The sequence below is a fragment of the Harpegnathos saltator genome, unplaced genomic scaffold (genome assembly GCF_003227715.2).
Source record: "Harpegnathos saltator strain DR-91 unplaced genomic scaffold, Hsal_v8.6 scaffold45, whole genome shotgun sequence".
Taxonomy (NCBI): Eukaryota; Metazoa; Arthropoda; class Insecta; order Hymenoptera; family Formicidae; genus Harpegnathos; species Harpegnathos saltator.
In genome coordinates this window covers 1,077,047-1,101,539 of record NW_020230261.1, presented here as the reverse complement: position 1 = coordinate 1,101,539, position 24,493 = coordinate 1,077,047, and the positions used below count along the sequence as shown (strand labels likewise).

The window sequence follows — 24,493 nt, the reverse complement described above, 5'->3', positions numbered from 1 at the left end:
TCGATATACAAGATAAGAGTGTTTCTCTTTTTTCTTAAATTTTTAGTTTCAATATTCAAATATTTATTTTCACGAACTCGCGTTTGCACAAATTTATTATTTATTAAGATTAATTAAGCCGCTTCAAGTGATAAAAATGAACGAGATATTGCCTTAATCGAAGTTTAATTTGTTGATCGTATAAAAAAAAATTATTATGTAAAATATGTCCGGCAGCCGGTGCTCGGTTTACTCTGTAAACTTTTTCGCTCACAAAATACTCGCCGTGGACAACTAATACGCAATTAATCAACACCTTTTCTTAAGAAATAATTGGATCCTTTGATTGACGACGTGTTAATCGTGTGGAATGATTTCACACATTTGCAATTGGATCTCACGTAACATTCTCCATCACGTAGTATCCATCGTTATAATGAATCGTCCAGAAATACTTGCGCTTGAGGTGTCACGCCTCGCGCTTTCGGGTGCGAGTCGCGGGTTTTCCCCGGGCGTTCCTTCCCGCGCCCGAAGGAGGGACGGCTTGCACGATGACCTTATTGTTGCGTGACGTGCAACAGGCGGAAGCGAGGAAGTAAAAGAAAGGAGGAAGAAGCGATCGTGCGCGCTGAGGGCGCCCGGTGTCGCAAAGGCGGGCGAAATGCGCGTGAGCGCCGGACGAGAACGGAGGAAGCGCCCCGAAAAAAAGAGAGGAAAGTTCGGAACTTTGGCAGATGTCCATGGCGAGGCACGCACGGCCATGACTTCCTCTTCGAGTTCTCACGAAAAGCGGTCGAATCGCCGCGCGTTTTATCGTTCCTCTTTCTCTCCCTCTCTCTCCCCCTCCCCTCTCGCTCTTTGATATTTAGCGATGCTTCCCCGGTCGCGGTTCATTTCCACGTGCGTTCACGTGGTCGGAAGTCCTGACGAGGGAGAGAGAACACGTCGATGGGGGAACGTCGGCGAGAAATTTATCGACCCGATCGGACGACGATTACGCGTCGCTCGACCGAGTAATTAGTAATTGCTTTCTCGTGAGAATTCACTTTGAGATTCTTTCGATCGTTTCCTTATCTTTTTTTTTTTTTTTTTTTTTTGGTCAAATAATATCAAAATTGACCGGGGTTTTGTAAATATATCGGAATAACGCGGATATTAAATATCAAGCCGGTCGAAAAGCTCGATTTTCCATGCTTCGCGTTTATGTGACACGTTTAAAGCAATATTGATAATGATCTCCATTATTGTGATTCATTAGCAGCAAATTTTTCGGCCTGCGAAGCATGGCTTAATGTTGTTAATTGGCAACACAAACGGCAGTTATCCAATCGATGAATAATTTCTGTTCCATTGAACGGCGACAGAATGGAGCTTGACTCGAAAATCAAAGCGAACTTTCCGATCAACCTGATATTTGGAAAAAAATGCCCAGTCGAAACAGATCGTTTTTCGTATTTTGTGTTACCGATGGATATGGCTAAACGATGAGATTTCATAACGACATTCATGTTGGACACCAAACAGTATTCATATTGCACCTCAGGTGTTTTAACGACATGCGAAACATGCGTGTGCCGCGATATATTTTTGCACGGAAGAAAATAGTGTATCAACAGCACCAATCCAGTTGGAATAAATCTTGATACAATGGCGGATTATTAATTGCTAGACGTTCATATTTTGCTGTCAGCGTTCAACCGTCCATGCTGATATTAAAAATTATTATTAAAGATATTTCTTACTCATCGATGTATTCTTCAAAGATATATATTCTTGCAAACTACATTTCTAGCTTTTTTTCATCGAGATTTTGATTTCCAAATCTGGCGACTCTATCGCGACGCGTTTCGCTTTCAGTAATGCTGCTATCGAATCAAAAAGATTCGTCCCATTTAGACCGGTGCTATCGATACATCACGTTCTCTTCTTCCGTGTGTTTCCGGCTGAAACTACACGATGGAAATTCTTTATTTTCTCGCTTGGTGACAGCGAAGACGCGTGCATGCCGTTCGCTTTCCTAGACAAGTAAGAAGCAGCTGTTACCGGGCACCTGCTTCTGTTGTCTTCGAGGTCTCTTCGGGGTAAAAGCCGCGTATACAAATTTATTCGAATATCTGGCTCAGCCTGATTCGCCGACGTGATCGAGGAGAATCGAGTTTCTCTCCCGCTAATCCTCACCACCGCGGAGGATATTCAAGTGTTAATATCGAGCTGAGCGCGATTAGACAATGATAATTCAACCCAGTTATCATCGAGAGAAATGCATGCCGGACGCATCTCCAGTTGCTATTTCGAATAATGTAGCGATTATTGTTTCTTGTAACTGTATATACATTCGTCAGATATCACGCCGCGATCTGTCAGCAGCTCGGGCCACTGTTTAGGTCGGCTTTTGTTTTATAATAGTTTTCCGTGTGCAAAACTTCGAGCCAACCATACTTCTCACAACATTAGGATATTTTTTTTACAGAGAATACAGAGAGGTTGTTATTTGAAAAATTATTTCAGGATCGTAGGGGATCGCGGCTTGACGATAAAAAGAGATAGGTATTCTAATCAGTAATTTATTTATATTCGTTTGTGTTAAAGTCAATCTTTAAGGTTGAGCACAATTTCGACTACATTTTTTTTTAGAGAAACTAAAAAGAGGAAACTAAAAAGTTCCTTTTTAGAGGAATTAAAAAGAGGTCAATATCTAAAATATTAATGAGTTCAAGGTTTCTCGTAAGACCGACTCTACAGTGAAATTCGTACGAATCCATCGAAATTGCACGACTCCTATAATATATATTTGCGAAGAATTATGATGACTTATTTGTTAGTTTTAAAAAATTTGTCACCAACGATCGTTATTGATTTATATATATATATATATCTTTGTATTCGTTTCTATCAGGACTATTTTTAAAGCTAACCATGTTTTATACATCAGAATATTTTTTGCGGGATAAAGAGGGCTTGGTATTTGGAATATTGGAATTAGTCAATTCAGAATCGTAAGTTCTTGCTTGACGGTAAAAAGGGTGAAAAGCGATTCGCGCGAAACCAGCAAGAATCTCACAGCGTCGCACACACTCGCTAAGTATTATTGTCCACCGGATAGATTAAAAAAAATTGCGTCATCAGCACTTTGACCTTTAACGGTCGTTTACTTCTACATTCAGTTGGAGCCGTGGAAGCCACCTCCCTCGCTCCCGACCTCAGCAGCGTTTAACCACCTTGTCGGAGCCGTGTCGTCGGCGCGCGGCGCGTTGTTTTCGCGAATCGTGAGAATGTCGGGGAAGTCCTTTGACGCGCCACGTGTCCGGAGGATTTAAATTCAAGGATGGGCGCGACCGTTAGAAGGTATTCTCGAAGGCGAAAGCTTTTACGTAACTCACCGGTAGACCCGCCCCGTTAATGTGCTAATTCGACACGTCTTTCACTGCCGGCGGAGAGAGAGACGTTCTCATTAATAAGAATCCATGTTAATCACGCAAAAATTCCTGCGGCCGAGACACACTGCGAGCTATATATAAATTCTCAGTTACCTTCTTCTTCTTACGCTCGTCCCCCTGAAGAATCGTGGTGGCCAGATAGGTACCGCTGCTGCTTTCGTTTTTATTTCCACGTTCCCCTTTTGCGACGTGAATATTTTGCTATTGTTGGAAGACGTTGTGCCGAGCTGACAAGCCAGATTTTCCAAGTCTTCAGAAGAGAGAAAAAAAAGATAAAGATAAAAAAAATAAAGATAACGAGGGAAAGAAGATAACGAAGTGGAATAAACGGGGAAGAACTCGTTGCTCACTGCCCGACTTATATCAGGAGAGAAAACAGTTCGGCTCGATTGTTCGAGTCACAGATTTGACGCTTTGTCGCGTTCAGTGGCGGAAGATTATTATTCATCGGCCGAGTTCATCGTCCGATCGTGTCTGATCTCCGTTTAACACTTCGGCAGCGGAACGTTACCGACCGCCTGTTCCGCATTACGTGACACACCAAGTAGCAAAAATTAATTCGAATATAATATAATTTAAACAACAAGTTCACTAATCACGGCCAAACGTACACACCGCATTTTTGTAGAAATTGCTTTGAGCATTCTCCGACTCCGAACGACAGCATTTTGCTTCTTTCGCGTGTCCGGCGGCACAAAGCGACACAAACCGGACATTCCATCGATGCGGCACTCCCTTCTTCAACACCTTCCGCCTCACACGCACCTTACGCGAATTCCCGGATATTCCGCGGCGTATCGACGCGTGCACCTGCAGGATGCTCTCTGTTATTGTTATCTGTCGTACAAAAGTCCGAAATATCACGATTACGTTAATTCGTCGTTCCCGCGAGTCCTCGGACTGGCGGATAGGCGATGATGGTCGGTCGTTGTGTATGTCATAAAACGAGACTTCGTTCCGGTATTTCGTCGTAATTACCGTATTGCTCAAATATTAACGCGACCGTCTCTTCGTCATCGTCGTCGTCGTCGTCGTCGCCGTCGTGAAAGGAACCTTTTCTTCGGGCGTAATTAAACGAGAGTGCGCTGTGTGTTTCGGCCTGTTTGCATTCCGTCGCGTTGGGCTGCTCGCGATGACGTAACTTCATTCTGTGTTGCTCGCAATGTGCGTAGCAACAACGACACCGTGTGTTGTGCGTGCGTGTGTGGCGCCAGAGATAAATCACGCGTTGGAGTTGCCGCGCTGTGTGTATCGCGTGTAATAATAATACTTGGAGCATGAACGCGAGATAGCGCCTCACTTTCGCTCTCGGCTTACTTCTCTGCACCTATATGGCGATATAAAAATCGTGAAAGCGTGCGCGGGAAATGATGTCGAGCGCGTTATCGAAGTGTCCCGCGAGCTTTAAAGAGACGACGTGGGTCGACGCGCCGCGCCGCGGACGACGACAGCTGACTCGCGTTTAAATGTTACGTAAGGAAAACGAATAAGCGCGATCAAGATGGAGTAGATTAATAACAACGAGAATTAATAAGCAAAGTAATGTTAAAGAAGAGAACTGGCACTAAGAAACGAAGAAGTTCGATCGGAGGAAATTAATAGTCTCCGCTTGTCAGTCAAAATTGAATAAAATCGCTCGATTAATTTGGTCATTTTATTTTAATGTTAATTCTCGTGCTTTCGATAATAATCGCTCTTTTGCTATGTCGATCTTTTCAGATCGACTTTTATTGGAGGTTTCCTCTAGTGAGACGGGGACTCAGTCGAGGAAACCTTCAATAAAAAATATTCGGATCTCGCACCCAAAAGAAGTAATTTTAGAATAAGCATCTAAATTTTAGAGGATTTTATTCTTATACATGGCCTCAAGAGGATTTCTCTAAGATTAAGAGGAAAATATTATAAACATATTATTTTTGAAGTTAGAGGGATTGTATGTTAGATGTATGATGCAAATCTTACTGATTTTAATATAAATTTCCTCGTATACACAGATTATTTAATCTTATTTGAAAAGATTATTATTTATTTTTACCGTATTTTATTCTTACTAGTTATATCGCTTAATTTGAAAAAATTAATATAATATATAGTGAAAAGTAGTACATGTATAGATGTACTTTTAGCTAGCCAGTTCTACAATAAGTAGACACGAACGAAATAAGATTATCATAACAAATAAATTTCCAGTCAGTTTTGTTATGGACTTTATAGCTACTGAGATGTTCATCATGATCAATTGTATGAAACATGGTTAAAAGAAAGAACATATTATTCAACTTCTTGCGATAGATTATAAACTGTATACCAAATATAGATAAATTATCTTCGTAATATGTTGCAGCATTATACATACCTTTTTTAAAAAAAACGTTCCAAATATTCCGACCCATGAGCATATGATTATTTTTTCATTCATATCTGGAGGTAGAGCATGACAGAACAAAAGAAGCCGACGTTCAAATCAACATATTTCTCTTCATACAAGAGGAAAAATTAATTGATATAAGAGGAAAATCCTCTTGAAATAAGAGGAAAACAGAATAATATCTAATCATGATGAATGGCTTTTAGATGAATGCTCCACTTTAATCGCTTTATCGAAAGAGGAATCCTTTTCCCGTAAAAGGCCTCGCTTAGAATATGAGACTATGGGAAAAACCACTACAAATATTTAGAATATTTTCTTGTGGCTGCGAGCTCTTTTTCAAGTCGATAGCGGTGCCTGGATTCGTTCCTGCGACACTTCCGCGCGGAATGCGAGGCGCTCATTAGCGGCGGAAATATCTCGATCGATAGGCCAGGGTGGATCAGGCAATAGAGAGAGGAGAGTGGTAGGCTTCGGGGCCATCTGCGGTACACATATGTTTACGACGACGCGCATACACCGGTGGTGCTCCGCGAATGCTATCGTTGCCGACAAGCCGACTATATCCTGAGTCGCTCACCCTGGCTTCTCTCTCTCTCTCTCTCTCTCTCTCTCTCTCTCTCTCTCTCTCTCTCTCTCTCTCTCTCTCTCTCTCTCTCTCTCTCTCTCTCTCTCTCTCTCTCCCTCCCTCTCTCTCTCTCTCTCTCTCTCTCTCCCTCTCTCTCTCTCTCTCTCCCTCCCTCTCTCTCTCTCTCTCTCTCTCTCTCTCTCTCTCTCTCCTCTGTTTCCGTCTCTCTTCCACCCTGGCACACGCAGCTGTTGGGGGGCGAAAGAAAGGGGGAAAAGCGAGGGTGAGCTAGATTGCACGGTACATAAAGGAGCATTCGGCATTGCCTTCTGTTCTCGCATGGGCGTATTGTTGGCCGGAGACAGCCAGACAGCGCGCAGACTCAAGTCTCGCCGGTGTAGCCGGGTCTCTCTCTGATATGGGAGTAATTAATTATCGGTTACCCGCAATGAGACGCGCGGCTACGGTCAAGGAAGCGAAGATTGCACGCGGTCGCGGTGTATAATGAGGTCGGGCGTCCTCAGAGAACTCGACCGTGGCGGTGAACCCTTTGACGGATATCGTCGTCCGCCCACCCTCTTCTTCTTCCCCGCCCTCTTGTCGTCGCGATTTCCCGATTTTTAACACTTCCCTGTAGTTCGCTGGTTCTGCGATCCGGCGATTCTGCGGCTTCGCGATCTCGCTGTTCGTTCGTTCTTGAGACTCGCGGTCTCGTAATTCCGCTGTCTCGCGATTCTGTGATTTCGTGATTTTGCGATTTTCTACGTCGGGAATGGGGCCTTCCGGCTTCCTCGTAATTTTGCCCACCATCTCGCACGTTTATAACTAAATTACGCAACATTTACTAATTCATACGGATGTGAGAGTGTCTGAGACTAATCAGGAGTGGTGGTTGCGGCCAGAACTAACAACTTGTTTAAGTCGCGGCTTGAAGATTTTCCAATATCGCACCGTCCCGTGATTTCGTGTGTGTTTCCAATCAAGTTACGCAAAAATTGCCACCGGTAGCGGATGCAAACTAGTCTGATACTAATCGCAGACGTGGCCGGACGTTACGGACGACACGGAAGCACCTTAATTACCCGTGCGCGAGGACACGGCAGGAAATCCCGAAAACGACGGAAGATCATCGTGCGGCTCGTGACCGCAGGAGGAGGGGTCGTTCGTCGATTCGCGGTCAAGATCGCTTCCCGGGTCGTTGAAATTAGACGGGGGTGGCTACGACGAGAATTGCGCGACGAAGAAAAAGGGAAGACTGCGATGACCGCGTCCGCGGGGCAGGAAGGATGCTCAGCCAGCCGTGATTTCCCGTTTCTTGCCGTTACTCGCCGGCGAATGAAATAGATATGCGTGTGCAAGAAATGTAACGGGCGTACGTTAAAACGCTCTTCCGTATCTCGGGTCGCGCGTTCCTGCGATTCGCGCGGACGACTGTGGCTGAGTCCCGATATTCGCTGCCAGTACTGAAAATATATATAATAGTTTGTGTCACGTATATTATAGATTTTCAGTAACTGACAGTAAATGTCGGAACGCAGTCTGCATATAGGCGGCGGACGTTGCGTCGCGCGCGAAAACGCTCGCTTCCTCACGACGCCGTGTGTGCTGTTAGCAGCGCGCGTACGGCAGAGTTTACAGAGCGTGACGGGGACTTTTCTGTTTTCCTTTCTCTCCCCTGTGTGTACAATCTGTAGCCGGACGGGATTGTGTCTCGCGGATCGGACGGACTGTGCTATTTTCTTATTTCTCCTCTTTTTATTTCCTTTTTCTTTCTATTTATTTTATTATTTATTTCTTTTTTATTTTCTATTTATTTTCTTATTTCTAAAGAAAATATAATAGTAATAAAATATTTATATTATTAGTTTACATATCATTAGTACACTCAAAACAAGTCTCGGAACAATTTCAGAACAAGCGGAACCATCTAAATTTTAGAGGTTTTTGTTCTTACATATGGCTTTAAGAGAATTCTTCTAAAATTAAGGGGAAAAATATTATAAGCACATTATTCTTAAAGTTAGAGGGATTATATGTTATATGTATAATGCAAGTCTTATTGATTTTGATATAAATTTTCTCTTATACGCAGATTATTTAATCTTTTTTTAAGAGAATTGTTATATATTCTTATCGTTATATATTCTACTTTATTCTTACCGGTTGTACTGGTTAATTTGAAAAATTATTATAATGTATAGCGGAAAGTATAATGTATATAGATGTACGTTTGGCTTCAGTTCTACAATAAGTAGGCACGAGTGAAATAAGATCATTATAACAAATAAATTTCCAATCAGTTTTGTTATGGACTTCACGACTACTAAAATGTTCATCATAATCAATTGTATGAAACATGCTTAAAAGGCAGAATATGTTATTCAACTTCTTGCAATAGATTATAAACTGTATTTGATCAAATATGGGTAAATTTTTTATCTTCGTTATATGTTACAGCAGCACACATGCTTTTTTTTAAAAAGCGTTCCAAATATTCCGACCCATATGGTTATTTTCTCGTTCATGTCTGGAGGTAGAGTATGACGGAAAACAAAAGAAGCCGACATTCAGATCAACATATTCCTCTTCATACAAGAGGAAAATTAATTGATATAAGAGGAAATCCTCTTGAAATAAGAGGAAGACAGAATAATATCTAATAAATTTTAAATGAATGGTTAACTTTAATCACTTTATCGAAAGAGGAATCCTTTTCCAGTAAAAGAATATGAAACTATGGGAAAATCACTTTACAAATCGTCATTCCTTTCGTTTTCGTCACTTCTCTTGCGGATATCGGAAATATTCCAGCTAAATATTAAGTTCTTTTTTCGCGAGGTAAAAAAAGAAAGACCCGTAGAGAGGAAAAGAAGCGAAAAGAGAGAAAGCGAGAGTGGAGATAGTACGGGCAAGAAATACAGAAATGTGTTTGCTTGAAACTTTGGTTCGAAACAGGTGAAGAAAATAGTCGCAGTTAGTAATCTCATAAATATTATTCTGGTTAAGTCTGGTATCGTTTGCTTAAGTCGTAGAGTAACGACAATAAAGAGGCAAACTTGTATAACATCTGTAATCTAATTAATATACCCTTCTCATAGCTCGCGATGCTCGGCAACGTGTCTAATTAAAGTGCCTTTACTCGTAGATTTCTTTTTATTTTGATGCAGGAAACGCGCGAGACTCACCGGCCGATTTGTGTGTTTCAGTTCTCGATCGGGTTACGATTCTAGTAGCGGCGGAGATTCCGACACCGAGTACAACACGCCGATCTGTCGAATCAGCCAAGTACAAAGTCAGGCGCAAAATCAAGCATCCGCTAACGGATCGAGCCACAGCCAGGGGAAACATATAAACAAAGGAAGATGGACCAAAGAAGAGGTAAGAGGTAAACGGCCGCTGCCGTTTGCGGAAACGCGATGCAACGGCGTTCGTCGTGGAATACGTCGATTAATCAAAATACCGACTCGTCGGTAGGATTAATCTCGTAATCTCATTATCACGTAGACACTCGCGTCGATTTCCGTCGCTTGTACAGAAGCTTAACCGACGATTGAATTTATTCAAGATCAAAGTAAATGAATGTACTTCAGGACGCGCGCGTGTCTTTCGTCTCGTTCACTTTTCCTGTTGGCCACTATGAAAAATATAGTTTTTTTTTTCATATATATATTTTTTCTATTTTACGATTGTTTTTAGTAATGCGGATGTAGAACGCCAGTAACGTTTATTTGACTGAAGAACATATATAGTAAATTTTTTAACAATAGATTCCTAAAGCTTCCCTCTCCCTTCTCTAAAACATAAATAGCACAGAAGGATGATAAATTTTCGTCGGCTACAAAATTTTCACATATAGTGACTTTTACTGCAAGATTCTTTCCGATTTCTCAAGTAATTTTTGAATTAATTATACGTACGTAATTTAATGGGACACGATAGCGCAATATAATCACCGATCACCGTCGACCGTCGTCAAGAAGTTAATTGGTTAAAAAATGTCGATTAACCAAAATGATGAAAAATTGACATCGAGTACATCGTGATTACGTGTAAAGATTAATGTTTTAAATGACAAACGATTACACGTTTCGTACACGTTTTTAAAATCATTCTTCTCTCGCCTGCTTAAGGTCTTTCTATTGGCGCAAGTGACATTGAGTGAATCGTGATTGCATACATTAATTGTTTCAATCGATCACTTCGATTCGATCGATTGTGCGCTGATCAACAATTAACTCGATCGATCGATCGGATTATTCGTCATACAACGATCGCTTAATTTCCATCAACACCCAACACCGGCCGTCATTCGGTGTGCTCAAAGTTACGCGACTCTTTCGTTCTAGTCCCCGATAAAACCCGGCATAGATTCGAGTTCCTCGCCGACCGCAGGCAGGCCGACCCGAGCGCAGTCCGCTGCTCCTCGCGAGCTTCCCGCCGGCGAGTCTCTCCGGTCTAAATTGGTCTAATCGCGGCAGACGGTTTTCGTTCGGCGTGTATGACGCAAGCGCGTCGCTTTTCGCTACACCATATCGCTTCCACGTAGCAAGTTGCTCGAGAGGAATGGGACATGGGCGAGGGGAGGAGGCGGAGGGGGAGAGGGCAAAGGGAACAATGAGAACGCGCGCGGATGTCGAGGTGGAAAGAAAAAAAAAAGAAAAATGTCCACCCTTCGTATTTTCTGCAACGAGTTGCGCGCCGTCGGTGCCCGCGGACAGATGCCTTGTTGGTGGGTTACCCTACGCCTGTGGTCCCATAGAACATAGGGTGCACCGCGCGGGGCTTCACGTGGGAAAGCCGGCGAGGGGCGATCGATCTCCTATACGCGCTCGTCCCTCGCCTCGCCTCGCCTCGCCTCGCCTCGTCTCACCCCACCTTGCCATACCGCGCTTCGTCTCACCTCGGCTCGTTGTTGTTGTTGTTGTCTGGTGCACTCGAGGCGCACGTGTGCGAACGAATGTGCAGAGAACACCATGAGCGGAAAGTGGCGGTGGCGGTGAAGGAGAGGGAGGCGGGGAGAGAGAGAGAGAGAGAGAGAGAGAGAGAGAGAGAGAGAGAGAGTGTGTGTGTGTGTGTACTTTCATTGTTTCACTGTTTCACTGTTGGTCGCTTGATTGCAGGACGCTCTGTTGAAACAACTAGTGAGCAGCGCGGACCAGCAGGGCACTGGGCTGCGGTGGGACGCGATAGCTGGTCACTTTCCAGACCGCAGCGATGTGCAGTGCCAACAGAGATGGGCGAAGGTCGTGAACCCGGAGTTGGTCAAGGGCCCTTGGACGAAGGAGGTGGGCGGCCCTTTGCTAACGTCGATCCTCGCATGTGAACGAACACGCACGTCTTGTCCGAGCTGATCGTCGTTACTCCCTGATAGTCTCAAGTCGGTCTTCAAGGAGAGATTCAGCGATGAGTCTAATGCGATGCTAACTTTGTTTAGTAATATCTAGAACGGTGTTTGCAGCAGGATCTTATATTTAAGATTGTCTCAGACTCATTTTGTTGGCTATGAGGTACTTGAAGACGAACTTACTACCATCCTAAATATGAGATCCGACTATGAGAAAATATCGCTTCTAGAATCGAATGAAGAGAGAACTGAAATGATCACAAAACGTGTTGTAGAAAAGTTCACAAAAAAAAAAATAGAAACTTAAATCACAAGAACAAATCTGGCCGAATTTCTCCAAACTGTGAAACCCTCAGATACCAAATTGGAATCAGAATTGTTCGTTGATAAACGACTAGTCAAAAAATTCGGCTCAGTCAAAAAGTCTTGTTCGATTTTGCAATCCGATCTGACTCGATTATATGCAATGGAAATAAGTGGTTCTTCAGCCAAGTTATCGCTGTCATCATGAGATGACCTTTCAGCGTTCTAATGACTTTCGTTCGTCTCCATCGCGAAAGGTATCCGGTTGACCATCAGAGCGGACGTTGGAATCGAACTTTTTGACTGACCTTGTAAGGTAAATGTCCCAGTCAGTGACCTTGTTGTGTATTAATAACTTAATAATATCAAGTGTCAAGCTAAAGTACACACACACACACACACAAAGTTAACTTTGTTGGAAAGTTCGGGGTTTAATCGTGTAATATTTTTTCTAATTTGTGGAAAGATTTTAAATTATTCGTATTTTTTTAGAATTGACTAAAGTGACCATTTATTGACATAACAGTTTAATTTAGTTTCTTCCCCACATCCCAGTTTGCAAAAGAGTTAAAGAACAACTGCACGGATCTAACAAATGCTCATTTACTGTGACTTGGGATTTTACTCGTTAGCTTGTTGCAACCGATAGTGTAGAAAATTCTAAAATTACGTATACAAAATTGAATTAAGTACGTATAAAATTTAGAGCAAGAGAACACGCGTTTATAGAATATCAACTCGTGTTAGCCGATTCAAGCAAAACGGATGCGATTGCCACAGACTGGGACAGACGTCGCCACTAATCGGGACGTTCACCTTACACCTCGGCGAAAGGACCCGACCTCGAAGAGCATCGCGTTATGCGTTGTTATCACGGGACAATCGAGCGTCGTCGTATTAACTCGCCGCGAAATGCGATTGCGCGCCTCGCATTGGCATCTCGGCCGAGACGCCGGACAAATTTATCACCGCGCTGGGCGGTGTGTTATCGCCGCTACGGCACTGTACATACCGCCTACACGATGACGGCGAACTGCACGCACGCACGTACGCACGCACACACTTACCCGTGCCGACCTGGAGCACTCGCTCGCTCGCTCGCTCGTTCGCTCGTTCGCTCGCTTGTTCGTTCGTTCGTTCGTTCGTTCGTTCGCTCGCTCGCTCGCTCGTTCGCTCGCTCGTTCGTTCGTTCGTTCGTTCGTTCGTTCGTTCGTTCGTTCGTTCGTTCGTTCGTTCGTTCGTTCGTTCGTTCGTTCGTTCGTTCGTTCGTTCGTTCGTTCGTTCGCTCGTTCGTTCGTTCGTTCGTTCGTTTGTTCGTTCGTTCGTTCGTTCGCTCGCTCGCTCGCTCGCTCGCTCGCTCGCTTTCTCGCAGCCGCTACCTCGGTGGGGTATGCAATAAGAAAAAGCTCTTGGAGGGCCGCGGTGATGCTGCGTCGCCGACGCGCCGTGCCAATGCACTTGGCAACAGCCAAGGGCAAGTAACGCGGCTCTCGGAGAATCGAGTGCGCGTACGTGCGGTTATGGCCTTTCCCTCCGCCGAGAGCCTCTAGCACTCGTCCTCGCTCTAATGTCGTTCCTTCTTTTCAACGAGACTTGCTATTTATGGCTTGAGACTCTGTGCAGGGTGTACAGGCGGCGGGAAGAAGGCTGCGATGATTTCCAGTGAGTTTTACAATCGGTACTCAATGGCAGAATTCATTGCTCTCGGTAATCATCGGGATGATCTTCTTCAAAGTCCGGTTAGATCTGACCGATCGATACTGACGAAGTTAGCGGCTGAAATTTCTCACTTCTTATCTCTTTCCTTTGTTCCTCGGCGACAATTTTAGTTGGTGACTCCGTCACCACGTCACAGTTAACCGGCCCAGTTAGATCTAACCCAAGTTTGAAGAAAGTCAATCTCAGAAGATAAGCTTGTCTATTGAATGAGCTGGGTGCGTTCTGGGGTTCGTCGAGGTAGTGTTGCAACTTTTCTCCCATTGATTGCGCGAGAGAGTTGCCGTTGAGCTCACTTTGCTCAATGGGTTACGTGACAAATCCTCTATTCGTGTCTTTTAGCAATTATCAAGAGATATATTGGCTTATTGGATATGGAATGCTTTGCGAAATTCATCGAGGAAAATTGTTGAAATCTTTAATCGGCCGTCTGTACGTAGACGTTCACTTTGATAGAGTCTTAACATTTACTGGGTGAAGGAAAACGTCATTAGTCTTTCTAATCATTGTTGTCGTATCTTGATACAATACGATACGTCAATATGTCAAAATGATAGATTAGCTAAGCAATATTAATAGTTATACGTATGACACGAGACGACATGAGCGATTAGAAGAACTAATGACTTTAGATCTGGCAGATGTCAAGGATGTCTTTATCGAAGCTTATTGTCCATGAAAACGAGCTGCGAAACGAGCCACGATAGTTTGAATTGAATTTCGAGGTACAATTCATTGATAATTATATTGCAATTATTGGAATTCTCGTCCATAGACATTAAGAAGAAGAAGAAGAAGAAAAAAATTGCTTAATTAGCGACTCGTTCTCGTACAATCGGAAAGAGCGGGAAGATAAGGGGTAATGCGGGTGAATTCAGTTGAAAATCACATAACCCGGTCTGAAAAGTTCCGTCGTAAAGTAGTTGAAACGTAGAACGTAAAATACCTGGTTTCAAAGGCTTCTTCCACGTGTTACAGGAGGATGAAAAAGTGATCGAGCTAGTGGAGAAGTACGGTCCGAAGAAATGGACGTTGATTGCGCGACACCTCAAGGGTCGGATCGGCAAGCAGTGTCGGGAGCGATGGCACAATCATCTGAACCCGGGAATCAAGAAAACCGCGTGGACGGAGGTTGAAGATAGGATAATCGTCGAGGCTCACCGCAAAGTCGGCAACCAATGGGCTAAAATCGCAAAGTTATTACCAGGCAGGACCGACAATGCGATTAAAAATCATTGGAACAGCACGATGAGGAGGAAGTACGAAGGTGAAGAAGGAAGGAGTCTGATGAAAGGTACGACTTCTTTCAACCTTTCGTGACATGACGCTTCGAGATAGAGAGAACGAAGGAAGTTACGAGTTGGAACTTGCAGGTAGAGGTAAACGGAAAAGCACGGAAGGCACGGCGATGGTGACGACCGCGTTAGTCTTGGAGGACGACAGTTGTAGCCAGAGTCGATTGAAAGTTGCTTCGACCAGCGGCAACTCCACGATGACGACAGGCGGTGCCTCGCAGACTATCGGTATGTGTCAACTGGATTGGACTTGGGAGCAACAACAGAACTCGGGGTACGAGCTCCACGTGAACAGACGCACGCACGGCAACGAGAAGCGCGCGCAGTCCCCGTCGAAGAAGGAATCCTACCGAGTGACGACCAAGGACGACACAGTCTCGCCGTTCACTAAGTAAGTTGTCTTCAGGGTTGGAGTTTGGCAGGTCATCTTCTTTTCGTAACTTCGTTCGTTCCCCAGTGAAGAAAGTGACTTGTTATCATTATCGTGACTCATTTTGGAAAATTAGTATTATCAATTAATTAATTAAACGGTAACTCGCAGTGAACGAACAACGCCAGAACTCGTTATTTCGTAAGTAACAGTGGCAATAAGCTATTTTTTCAGATTATTAAATTTTATGGAATTAATAGGAAAGTGGAAAAGATTTTCAGACCCCGCGATAACAATAAGTTATTTTTTTTAATTATTAAGTTCTGTTGAATTAGTTGAATTAAATTTTGTTACTTGATTCAGTTTTACTGAATTTACAATTTTGAAGAATAACTTATTACTATCGCTACGAAGTAACGACTCGCGTTACCCCGACTCTCCTCGCCGAGTTGTGAAAATTCTGAAGAAGACCCTTTGCGATTTTCGCCGCCCACCCCATGTATTCTATATGTAATAAACAAACGACAGAAGTGACAATTGCGTCCGCCATCGTCGTCCGAAAAATACGAACGACCTCTAAATATTCTTTGTTTCCGCGAAGATACTACAATCTCCACATGCAATGCGGAACGTCCGACTCGAAGAACTCGGAGATAAGATTGATGCCTATGCCGGACCTGGAGGAGATGTCCGAGCACATGGAGAAAGAGAGGAGCAGCCCGCCCCCGATATTACGCAGACGCAGGAACATACACAGTCTCGTGCACAGAACCGAGACTCCCGACAGTGGTACCCAGTCGGATTACATCGTCGTGAACCAACACTCGCAGCCTGGAAACAGCAGCCCTTCAACCCCCATCAAGCAACTGCCGTTCAGTCCTTCGCAATTCTTGAACAGTCTGAGCCCGGAAACGTCGTGGCCGCGCGCTAGCACTCCCAAAGGAAGCAGTCCTGGTCCGCTCACGACCCCGCAGCCCACCGGTCTTCGACGCAATCAGAATGGTACGTCGCTCGGAGTTAGGGAGAGGAGGAGTGGGGGGTAACATGTCAAGGCTTTCTTGGTTCCTCGTCCGCAACCGTCTCAGAACGTGACGTGACAGCAGGGAGAAAATACGCGCTCGAGAGAACTGCCGTCCGGTGGCCGTGTGTGGGGATTAAAAATAAATAAATAAATAATCGATGATTGGTAATTAACGAACGATTAGAAGTCTCCATATATTTTAATGTCTGATAAAATAATGTGCAAGAGTGGAACCCAGGTACTGCCAGGGAATCTTGACTATATAAGATAAATAAAAGAGGAGCCAAGAGCTTTGATGCGCTCGTCTCTTCGAAAGACTCCCGCCAAGACCGCGTTACGTAAATTCGCTCGCTCTCCGCTGCTGAACGCTTCCGTTACTTTCGCAGACAGTAACACACCACGGACGCCGACGCCGTTCAAGAAAGCCATGGCAGAGTTCGAGCTACGAAGCGGCACGAGCACGCACCTGCCCGCTACTCCGAGCCGCTTGGACGCCTTGACCGAGATAATCAAGCAGGAGACCGATCGCGAAAGTTTGGCCGGAACCAGCGCGATCCTTCAGGATTCGGGCTACGGGACGATACGAAGACGCGGCAAGGAGAACAGTGCGCCTGGTGGGAAACGGGCGCGCAAGGCGTTGTCCCAGGCTTGGGCTAATTCTAGCCAGGATAACTCCGACGTGAGTTATGTGGTGGAGACACCGGTACGTCACATGTGTTAAACCGAGTCGGCTCGACGAAGCGCGATAGTCGAGAGCGACAGTCGGTCGTGCGAGGGCACGAATCTGAGGGTGACTTGTGCTAAATTTTGATCGAGCGAATCGACGATCGAGTTAGAGGCAAGGTGGAGGCAAAGTAAGAGCCAGCGCTGTAGTGTTCGAGCGGATGTTTGCGATCAGCAGAGGAACCTGCAACTCTTGTCAGATTGGTGGATCTGATTGACGAACGTTTCTGGATCCAACCATACTTAAGAGCTTCGATCAGATCCGATCAGATCAGATCGATCAGATTAACGAATTTCGTAACAGTGCAAAGCAGTTCTGCTGAACGCAGTTGTTTAATACAAGTTGAAAATTTCGTTTGTCTCGGATGGAGTTATATCTCTTAATTCATCGGCACTTCCACTCTGCAAAAGCGTTTGCAAATTTATACAGCCAAATATAAAAGTGGTGCAAACTACGAAAACTGCATTGTGCCTAATTTTCGCATAATGAATGTTTGAATGTAAGGAGCGCAGTTTTTCTTTCTTTGTATTAAATATTCGCTCGGACGACTTTAGCGCTAGCTCTCTAATTTGCCTCTATAGTTTTGTTTATTCGATTGTATAGACGGTGAGCCTATTTATTTTATACTTTTTTTATTTAACTGGTAGGCTTGTTGCAACATGAAAGATAAACATCGAAAATGCCAAAAGATTTTTAATAGCTTAACGAGCCAACTGCTTAAACTTCTACTTAGCGGTTCAATTACAATAAATTAGCTAAAAATGATACGAATATATAGAAATTGGCCATTTATAGTTTTTAAAAAAATCTCAACCCCAAATAGAAGAGTACCCTTAATTATAATTTACTTTCAATCCCGCTACGTTTCTCTCTTTGTAATTTCTATTTCCAATTTAACTATAAGTTATAGCGCAGAGAGTTAAATCGGGATGGAAACTTGTGCCGAGGTCGCACACGATTGTCACTCTCAGCGGGTTTTGTCGTCGCATACTCATTCGTTCGTTCGTTCGTTCGTTCGTTCGTTCGTTCGCGCTGATTCTTGATGACAATGTGCGTACGCACCGAGTAATATGCTCCTTATTTCTTTCGCAGAGTAAAAGTCTGGACACATCCGTACTGTTCTCGCCCGCATCCATGGCTCTGGAAGACAGTTTCCTGACGGCAGGAACTAGTCCCGTAAAGGTAGAGCAACCACATATCCAAAATCAAAATCAGTTTCACGAACAACCCGCCCTGTCCTGGTATTATTCCCGTACCAGTCGCCATTAGACACGCTAGCCGGCCTTTTTAACTCTCTCTCTCTCTCTCTCTCTCTCTCTCTCTCTCTCTCTCTCTCTCTCTCTCTCTCTCTCTCTCTCTCTCTCTCTCTCTCTCTCTCTCTCTCTCTAACGCGCTGTTTCTTCCTTCTCTTTTTTATTTTTACTGTTCTTTCTTGTACGTTTAAGTTCGAGTTTTTGCTTGTACACTCCCCCCATCTCGTACCTCTGTGCTTTTTTTTATTTATACGTCGTTGAAGATTGCAAGTGTAAGGAACGCGCAGGAGATGATATTCCTGAGTAACATCTCCTTACCTTACCCGATCCCACTCCTCTCTCCCATATTCCTTCTTTCTCGTTGCGTCTCTCCATGTCCCTTGTCGTCGCCTCTATAACATCGCCCAATCCAAAGATTTATCGTTTCTTTTTGTAATGTTAATTTTAAGTATGGAGTAACACGACTAACATTTACGGCATTAGAGAGTTCGCCTGAATTACATATAATATTTATATTAACTTATTACTTTCCGCATTGACGCGTCTCTATATCGTCTGTTAATTATTTATACGTAAACGTAGCACTTTAATATTCCTGATTTTATTATTTTGCATAAAAAAAAGAGATGGAGAAATCTTATTAATTTATTATCTTGGGAAGAGGAAGAAAAGAGCTAGGAGACACACGTTGTACGTTAAATTTAATAGATGTCGGTATAGTGAAGAAATGTACTTAAATAAATTATTTCGCGTGTATTATATACCTTGATACGCTGTACAGCAAGTTTTCGTCTTCTTTTTTTGTCAATTTCATAAATTGTCTAAGACTATTTGCACACATTCCTCGGTTCACATTCGGTGAAAGTGAATTATTATGTTTTAGTCGTGTATATATTCTAATCGGCGTACGACCGATCTTGTTTCGTTTTTGTTTGCTTCGCCCTTCTTTTTATTGATACCGCCGCGAATGGATTTGCATTTTAATGATGAGCGACGAAGGAGCCGAACGCCTATTAATGGCCTGTTAATAGACGTGCGAATGCAATTAACACGTTCGAAGAAAGAAAAAAATAGAAGAAAAGATAAAGCAATCTTCGCGAGAGCACGCGCCAAGAAATTCTCGCTTGTTCTCGTCGTCTCGAACACGTTAAAAAAAAAAAAACGAAAAAAGAAAGAAAAACGAAAAGAAAAAAAGGAAAGAGACATCTTTTCGCGCTCGGCCCTTCGTCTTTACAAAGCTCTAGATTCAGAGAGCAGCCCTGTGCACAAGAGCGTGTAATGTTTTATTATTGTATTATTATTAATATATTTATATTTATATTAATATTAAACATATATATATATATTTATATACATATACTTGCAAATATTTATATTTATATTTCTTTGTTTTGTATATGTATAATTTTTTTCCTTCGTATTACGTTGAGAGTTGACGCATGTTAATACGCCTAAGCACTAACTGCAAATCCATGTCCTTCTTGTATAGGCCCGGTCTAGCGTACCAAAGCACCTCACGAAACCTTCTCCTGAACAATGACGAATCCAAAGATATTTAAACGGGACGCTGCGTCCGGTCGAAAAGATAGACAAAAATGACGTTAAGGAAGGCTACCACCTAACCGCCGCCCTGAATTTCGCACGGCGCGCTAATTAGAATGTTTAAAGGCCTAGTCATCCCACGAATTGTGCGGCCGCTCCTCTTGCCCCCTTCCCCAACCTGACCCCATCCCTCCGTTACTACCGTTGAATGCGTGTTGAATTTAAATAAAAGAATGACGAACGCGCGCGCTGTCGTGGTAGCTCGGCAGTACACGAGTCTCCCTCCCTCCTCCTTTTGTTTACTACCCACGAATGTTGTTCTACCCTACCCTCCCCCTCTCCCTCCCTCCCTCTCTCTCCTCGCCTCTCTTGGCGTGGTAATCTCGATTGGTCTCATCTTGCGAGATTCTCGAGTCACTCCTCTTACCTCCTTCTTCTGTCGTCTCTGATCTCCATTAGAGATTGTCTTTCCGAGATTTTCGAGATGTCACGTCGAAACTGATGACTCTATTAGCTGATATTTTTTTTTTTTTTTTTTTTCTCTAAGTACGTTTCTTTTTTCGCCGGCTGTAGCTAGTGTGTCTATCCTTTCCAGACATCCCACGACTTTACGTCCGTACAACGGAAGCCTAATGCTAAGAGGGCGATCACTTTCGACGCGTTCGACAGTCCCTGTATCCTCAGCCCTCTGCCTCTCAGGCCGGTAAAACGCGCCAAGGTGAGTTCTCGCTGTGACATTTATCTTTCTTTTTTTCTTCGCGTGAGAGTGTAGTAGCGAGAAAGACGCTTTGTTTCCACGAGATGTTGAGTCGAGTAAAGCTCTTGCGAAGTAGGATTTGAATGATTACGATTATGATGATGATGATGAAAGCACAAGAAGAAGTCATCTGGGGCGATATTCGTAGTCCGATCATGTACATGTCATACGTGTGTAAGGCAGCCTTAAATATATGTCTTGAATTTATATTTGAGGTATTTATATTTAAAACTGCCTTACACACTTTTTGTGTGTTTTAAATGTACATTTGAGATGCACAAACCTCTGTTTATATTTAAGATGCTTACACTTGGGATTGTCTTAAATATGTGTCTTAAATTATCTATATTTAAGGTATTTACATATTTAAGATCGTCTTAAAATTGCCTGAAATTTATCTCAACATGCTATACAGCAGAATAAATCAGCTCTTGTAGCAGCTTAGGGTGAATTTGAGGCGATCTCAAGGTAGTTGTTTCGTTGAACCGTTACTGTTAGGATTTTGTTGTGATTTCGAGCAAAAATCTCGAAATATTAAGGATAAACATTATTGGAATAAATCAGAATTATTGTTAAATTTTAAAGATACTGAAAGAACGTGAAAGTTTGTAATAATATTGTTATAATACATCCAAATAAATAATTCTTGTATGTGTATGTGTGTGATAGAAATAATCTCAATTAAAAATTTGCATTAGTAAACGAATGAGAATCAATTCGTTACGAATTTCTTACATGTGACCGAATCTGCTTTTGTATTTCTCATTGATAAAATATTATATTGATGTAAAAAGTAAGATATATGTCGTATATTTCACTTGAATTATTCGATTCTCTCTCTTTCTATCGTGTGATCAACTCATTCGATAACATCGTTTCACGAGACAACTATCTTAAATATAAAAAGACTGACTGTGAATGACTTTGAGTTTTAAAATACTTCAATCCCTCAACTATGAATATTATCAGACCCTTGAAGCTCCTGGTCCCTTGCCGCAGCCATCTTGACGTCGGTGACGTCAGAAGCGAGAAAATACGCGCTAAAAATTCTTGAGCAAAATATCTTCGAACAAAAAGATATATACATAAAATGACACGGTAGATCGAGCTAATCTGCAAAACAGTCTCAACAGTCTTTCTTTTCGCTTTAACGAATAATGACTACGTTTACACGGCTTCTAACTTCGACTTAGTAACTACTGTAGTTAGTGCAGTCTCGAATCCGATTAGAGTATATTTTTAGATCTAAAAGAATATACCAATCGAATCAAAGAATTCACTAACTACGGTTGTTACTAATCCGGATTAACTTTGCCGTATAAACGTAGTTAATGAGTGATCATAAAATTAACGCGGCGATCCATCTTTCCTCGCGATACCGTCACGTTAATTTTGTCTATTCATTTCAACGTTAATTTCACCTATTTATTTTATTAACGTGTCTCGTGAGAAATTCCAAAGTACATTTTCTCCCCTCGGTCGCCATGAACCAAGATGGTCGCTTCGCGGAAACAGGAGACCTAAACCCCCAAACCTCTCGCTTGTTTTTCTTCGACTGACATTCGCAATGAAGACTCAGAAATAATCAGTATTAATCTAAGTATTGGGTTGTTCGGAAAGTAATTTCGGTTCTTTTGCATGAAAGACGATATTTTTAATAGAAAAAAAAGTTTTATTCTGTTAAGTATTGACCATTTTGTTCTAACATCTTTTGCCATCCTTTGAGGTAATAATATGATTCCATGCTCGCAGAACTTCTGATCCTTATTGGCAAAAAAACTGAATTAAGCGATGTTTTACACCTTCATTCGAATCGAAATTTTTATCATCCAAAGAGTTTTGCAGTAACCAAAACAAGTGATAGTCGGATGGTGAACATGGTAGATGTAATAGCAAATCCCATCTAAGCGCTAACAGCTTCTGGCGAGTCATTAAAGTCGTGTGAGGTCTGACGTTGTCATGATGAAACACAACACCTTTTCTGTTCGCCGATTCTGCTTGATGGAATCATTCAATTTGTCCAATTGATGACAATACACATTCGAATCAATCGTTCGGTAGCAGTTAAAAAAAAAACTCCCCAATCCCATCAAACAGAGAGCATTACCTTCATTCGATGGATATCAGCTTTCGATGTGTTTTGAGCTAGTAGTTTTGAGTTCATCACGTCTGCTCCATGATCTTTTGCGTTTGGTTTGATATTGTTGTACACTCCATTTTTGTACACTCCATTTTTGTACACAATCCATTTTTCATCTCCAGTTATGAGTCGCTTCAGAAATGGATCGTTTTTCTCACGTTTCAACAGCAAATCGCAAATGGTAATGCGACGACTCAAATTTTTTTCTTTGAGAACGCGTGAAACCTAAATATCGAGCTTTGAAACGAAACCAAGTTGTTTCAAATGCTCATGCACGGTCGAATTCGATAGATTCAATCTCTCAGCGTTTCTCGTGTTGTTAAATGACGACTTGTGTCCAATGCCTTTATTTGGTCTTCATCAGCCTCACCAGCCTTCCAGAACGTGGTGCATCTTTGAGGTCGAAATTCCCAGAACGAAATTTCGAAAACCAATTTTGACATTGGCGTGTTCAGTCAACACGTCCTCTCCATACAATTTTCTTCTTCCGCTGCATTTTTGCCTTTACGGTAATAAAAAAGCAAAATGTGACGAAAATATTCACGTTGGTTTTCCATTTCTGATGCGACGCCAAACAAAAACAACTTGACAGATTCCAAAACAACTTTTTTTCAAACGAAGCTTGAAATGTGCGTTATAAAAATATTAAATGATTTTCTGCTTTAGAATGAGATGAAATGCTTAAAAAGGCAACTAATACCATCTGAATTTGAAAAAAAAAAAACGAAACCGAAATTACTTTCCGAACAACCCGATAGTTACCCGATAGTTACCTGAGACGTGCTAAAAGCTAAAATCACGAGCATGCGCCGATCTTGTCGAATGTCACTCAAGATCCACTGTGTTTTGCTTGTAGCTACAACTGGAGGCGCAGTGGACAACGGTGGCGTGCGGTCGTACACGCGATCAACTCGACATGACTCGCGCCGCTCGACGTTTCCTGAGCATCCATGGATTCCTTCCGTTGCGCCCGCGTTCGTTGAACTTTTGAAAAGTGACAGAGAGAGAGAGAGAGATAGAGAGGAGGAGGAGGAGGAGGAGGAGAAGGAGGAGGAGGAGGAGGAGAAAAAAAAAGAACGCGAGAAAATATCCGGACGCGCTGCTTGCTGCAGCCGCGGTCGCGCTTCGTCGTACAAAGTAGTAACGCTAAACTAGTCGTAGGTGAAAATGTAAGGATGCTCCCCCGTTCGAGAGAATGTAACGCGCGACCGCGTCCGCCATTGGATACGTCGTCTTTCTCGCGCGCTATATAAATCTACGAAGGAATTAATATAAATTATACACGACGACGAATTCGACGAGTTGGCCTCGACGCGCTGTTGGATCAATTAATTATAAAAGTAAAAAGTGGAAGGAAGAAATGACGAGAGGCACGAAGTTCCTCGGCGCCGTGCGTGCGAGTGAGAGAGAGAGAGAGAGAGAGAGAGAGAGAGAGAGAGAGAGAGAGAGAGAGAGAGAGAGAGAGAGAGAAAGAGAGAGAGAAAGAGAGAGAGAGAGAGAGAGGGGGGGGAGAGAGAGAGAGAGAGAGAGAGAGAGAGAGAGAGAGAGAGAGAGAGAGAGAGAGAGAGAGAGAGCAATCGATCGACTCTTGGCGTATGTGCGGCGACGCGGAGTCAATATATATATAATGTACATGCGTTGTAATATATCGTTGTGAAATTTCGGACGCGTCGAGT

The 24,493-nt window shown here is 43.0% G+C and overlaps 1 protein-coding gene across 5 annotated transcripts in view; it reads left to right on the top strand.

Annotated features, from left to right (window-relative positions):
- Positions 1 to 23,873, top strand: part of Myb (proto-oncogene like protein Myb) — a 53,429-nt gene extending 29,556 nt beyond the window's left edge. For 2 of the 5 annotated variants that reach the window (XM_011152191.3, XM_011152188.3), the window contains exons 2-10: positions 9,559 to 9,730; positions 11,473 to 11,637; positions 14,694 to 15,009; positions 15,089 to 15,401; positions 15,982 to 16,382; positions 16,788 to 17,104; positions 18,218 to 18,307; positions 20,516 to 20,638; positions 23,674 to 23,873. In XM_011152191.3, the coding sequence (XP_011150493.1) occupies positions 9,559 to 9,730; positions 11,473 to 11,637; positions 14,694 to 15,009; positions 15,089 to 15,401; positions 15,982 to 16,382; positions 16,788 to 17,104; positions 18,218 to 18,307; positions 20,516 to 20,638; positions 23,674 to 23,808 (2,032 nt within the window). In that variant the 3' untranslated portion in view covers positions 23,809 to 23,873. The remainder of the gene's footprint in view (positions 1 to 9,558; positions 9,731 to 11,472; positions 11,638 to 14,693; positions 15,010 to 15,088; positions 15,402 to 15,981; positions 16,383 to 16,787; positions 17,105 to 18,217; positions 18,308 to 20,515; positions 20,639 to 23,673) is intronic. The other 3 variants (XM_011152190.3, XM_025301851.1, XM_011152192.3) reach the window with 3 other exon arrangements.
- The last annotated feature ends 620 nt before the right edge of the window (positions 23,874 to 24,493 follow it).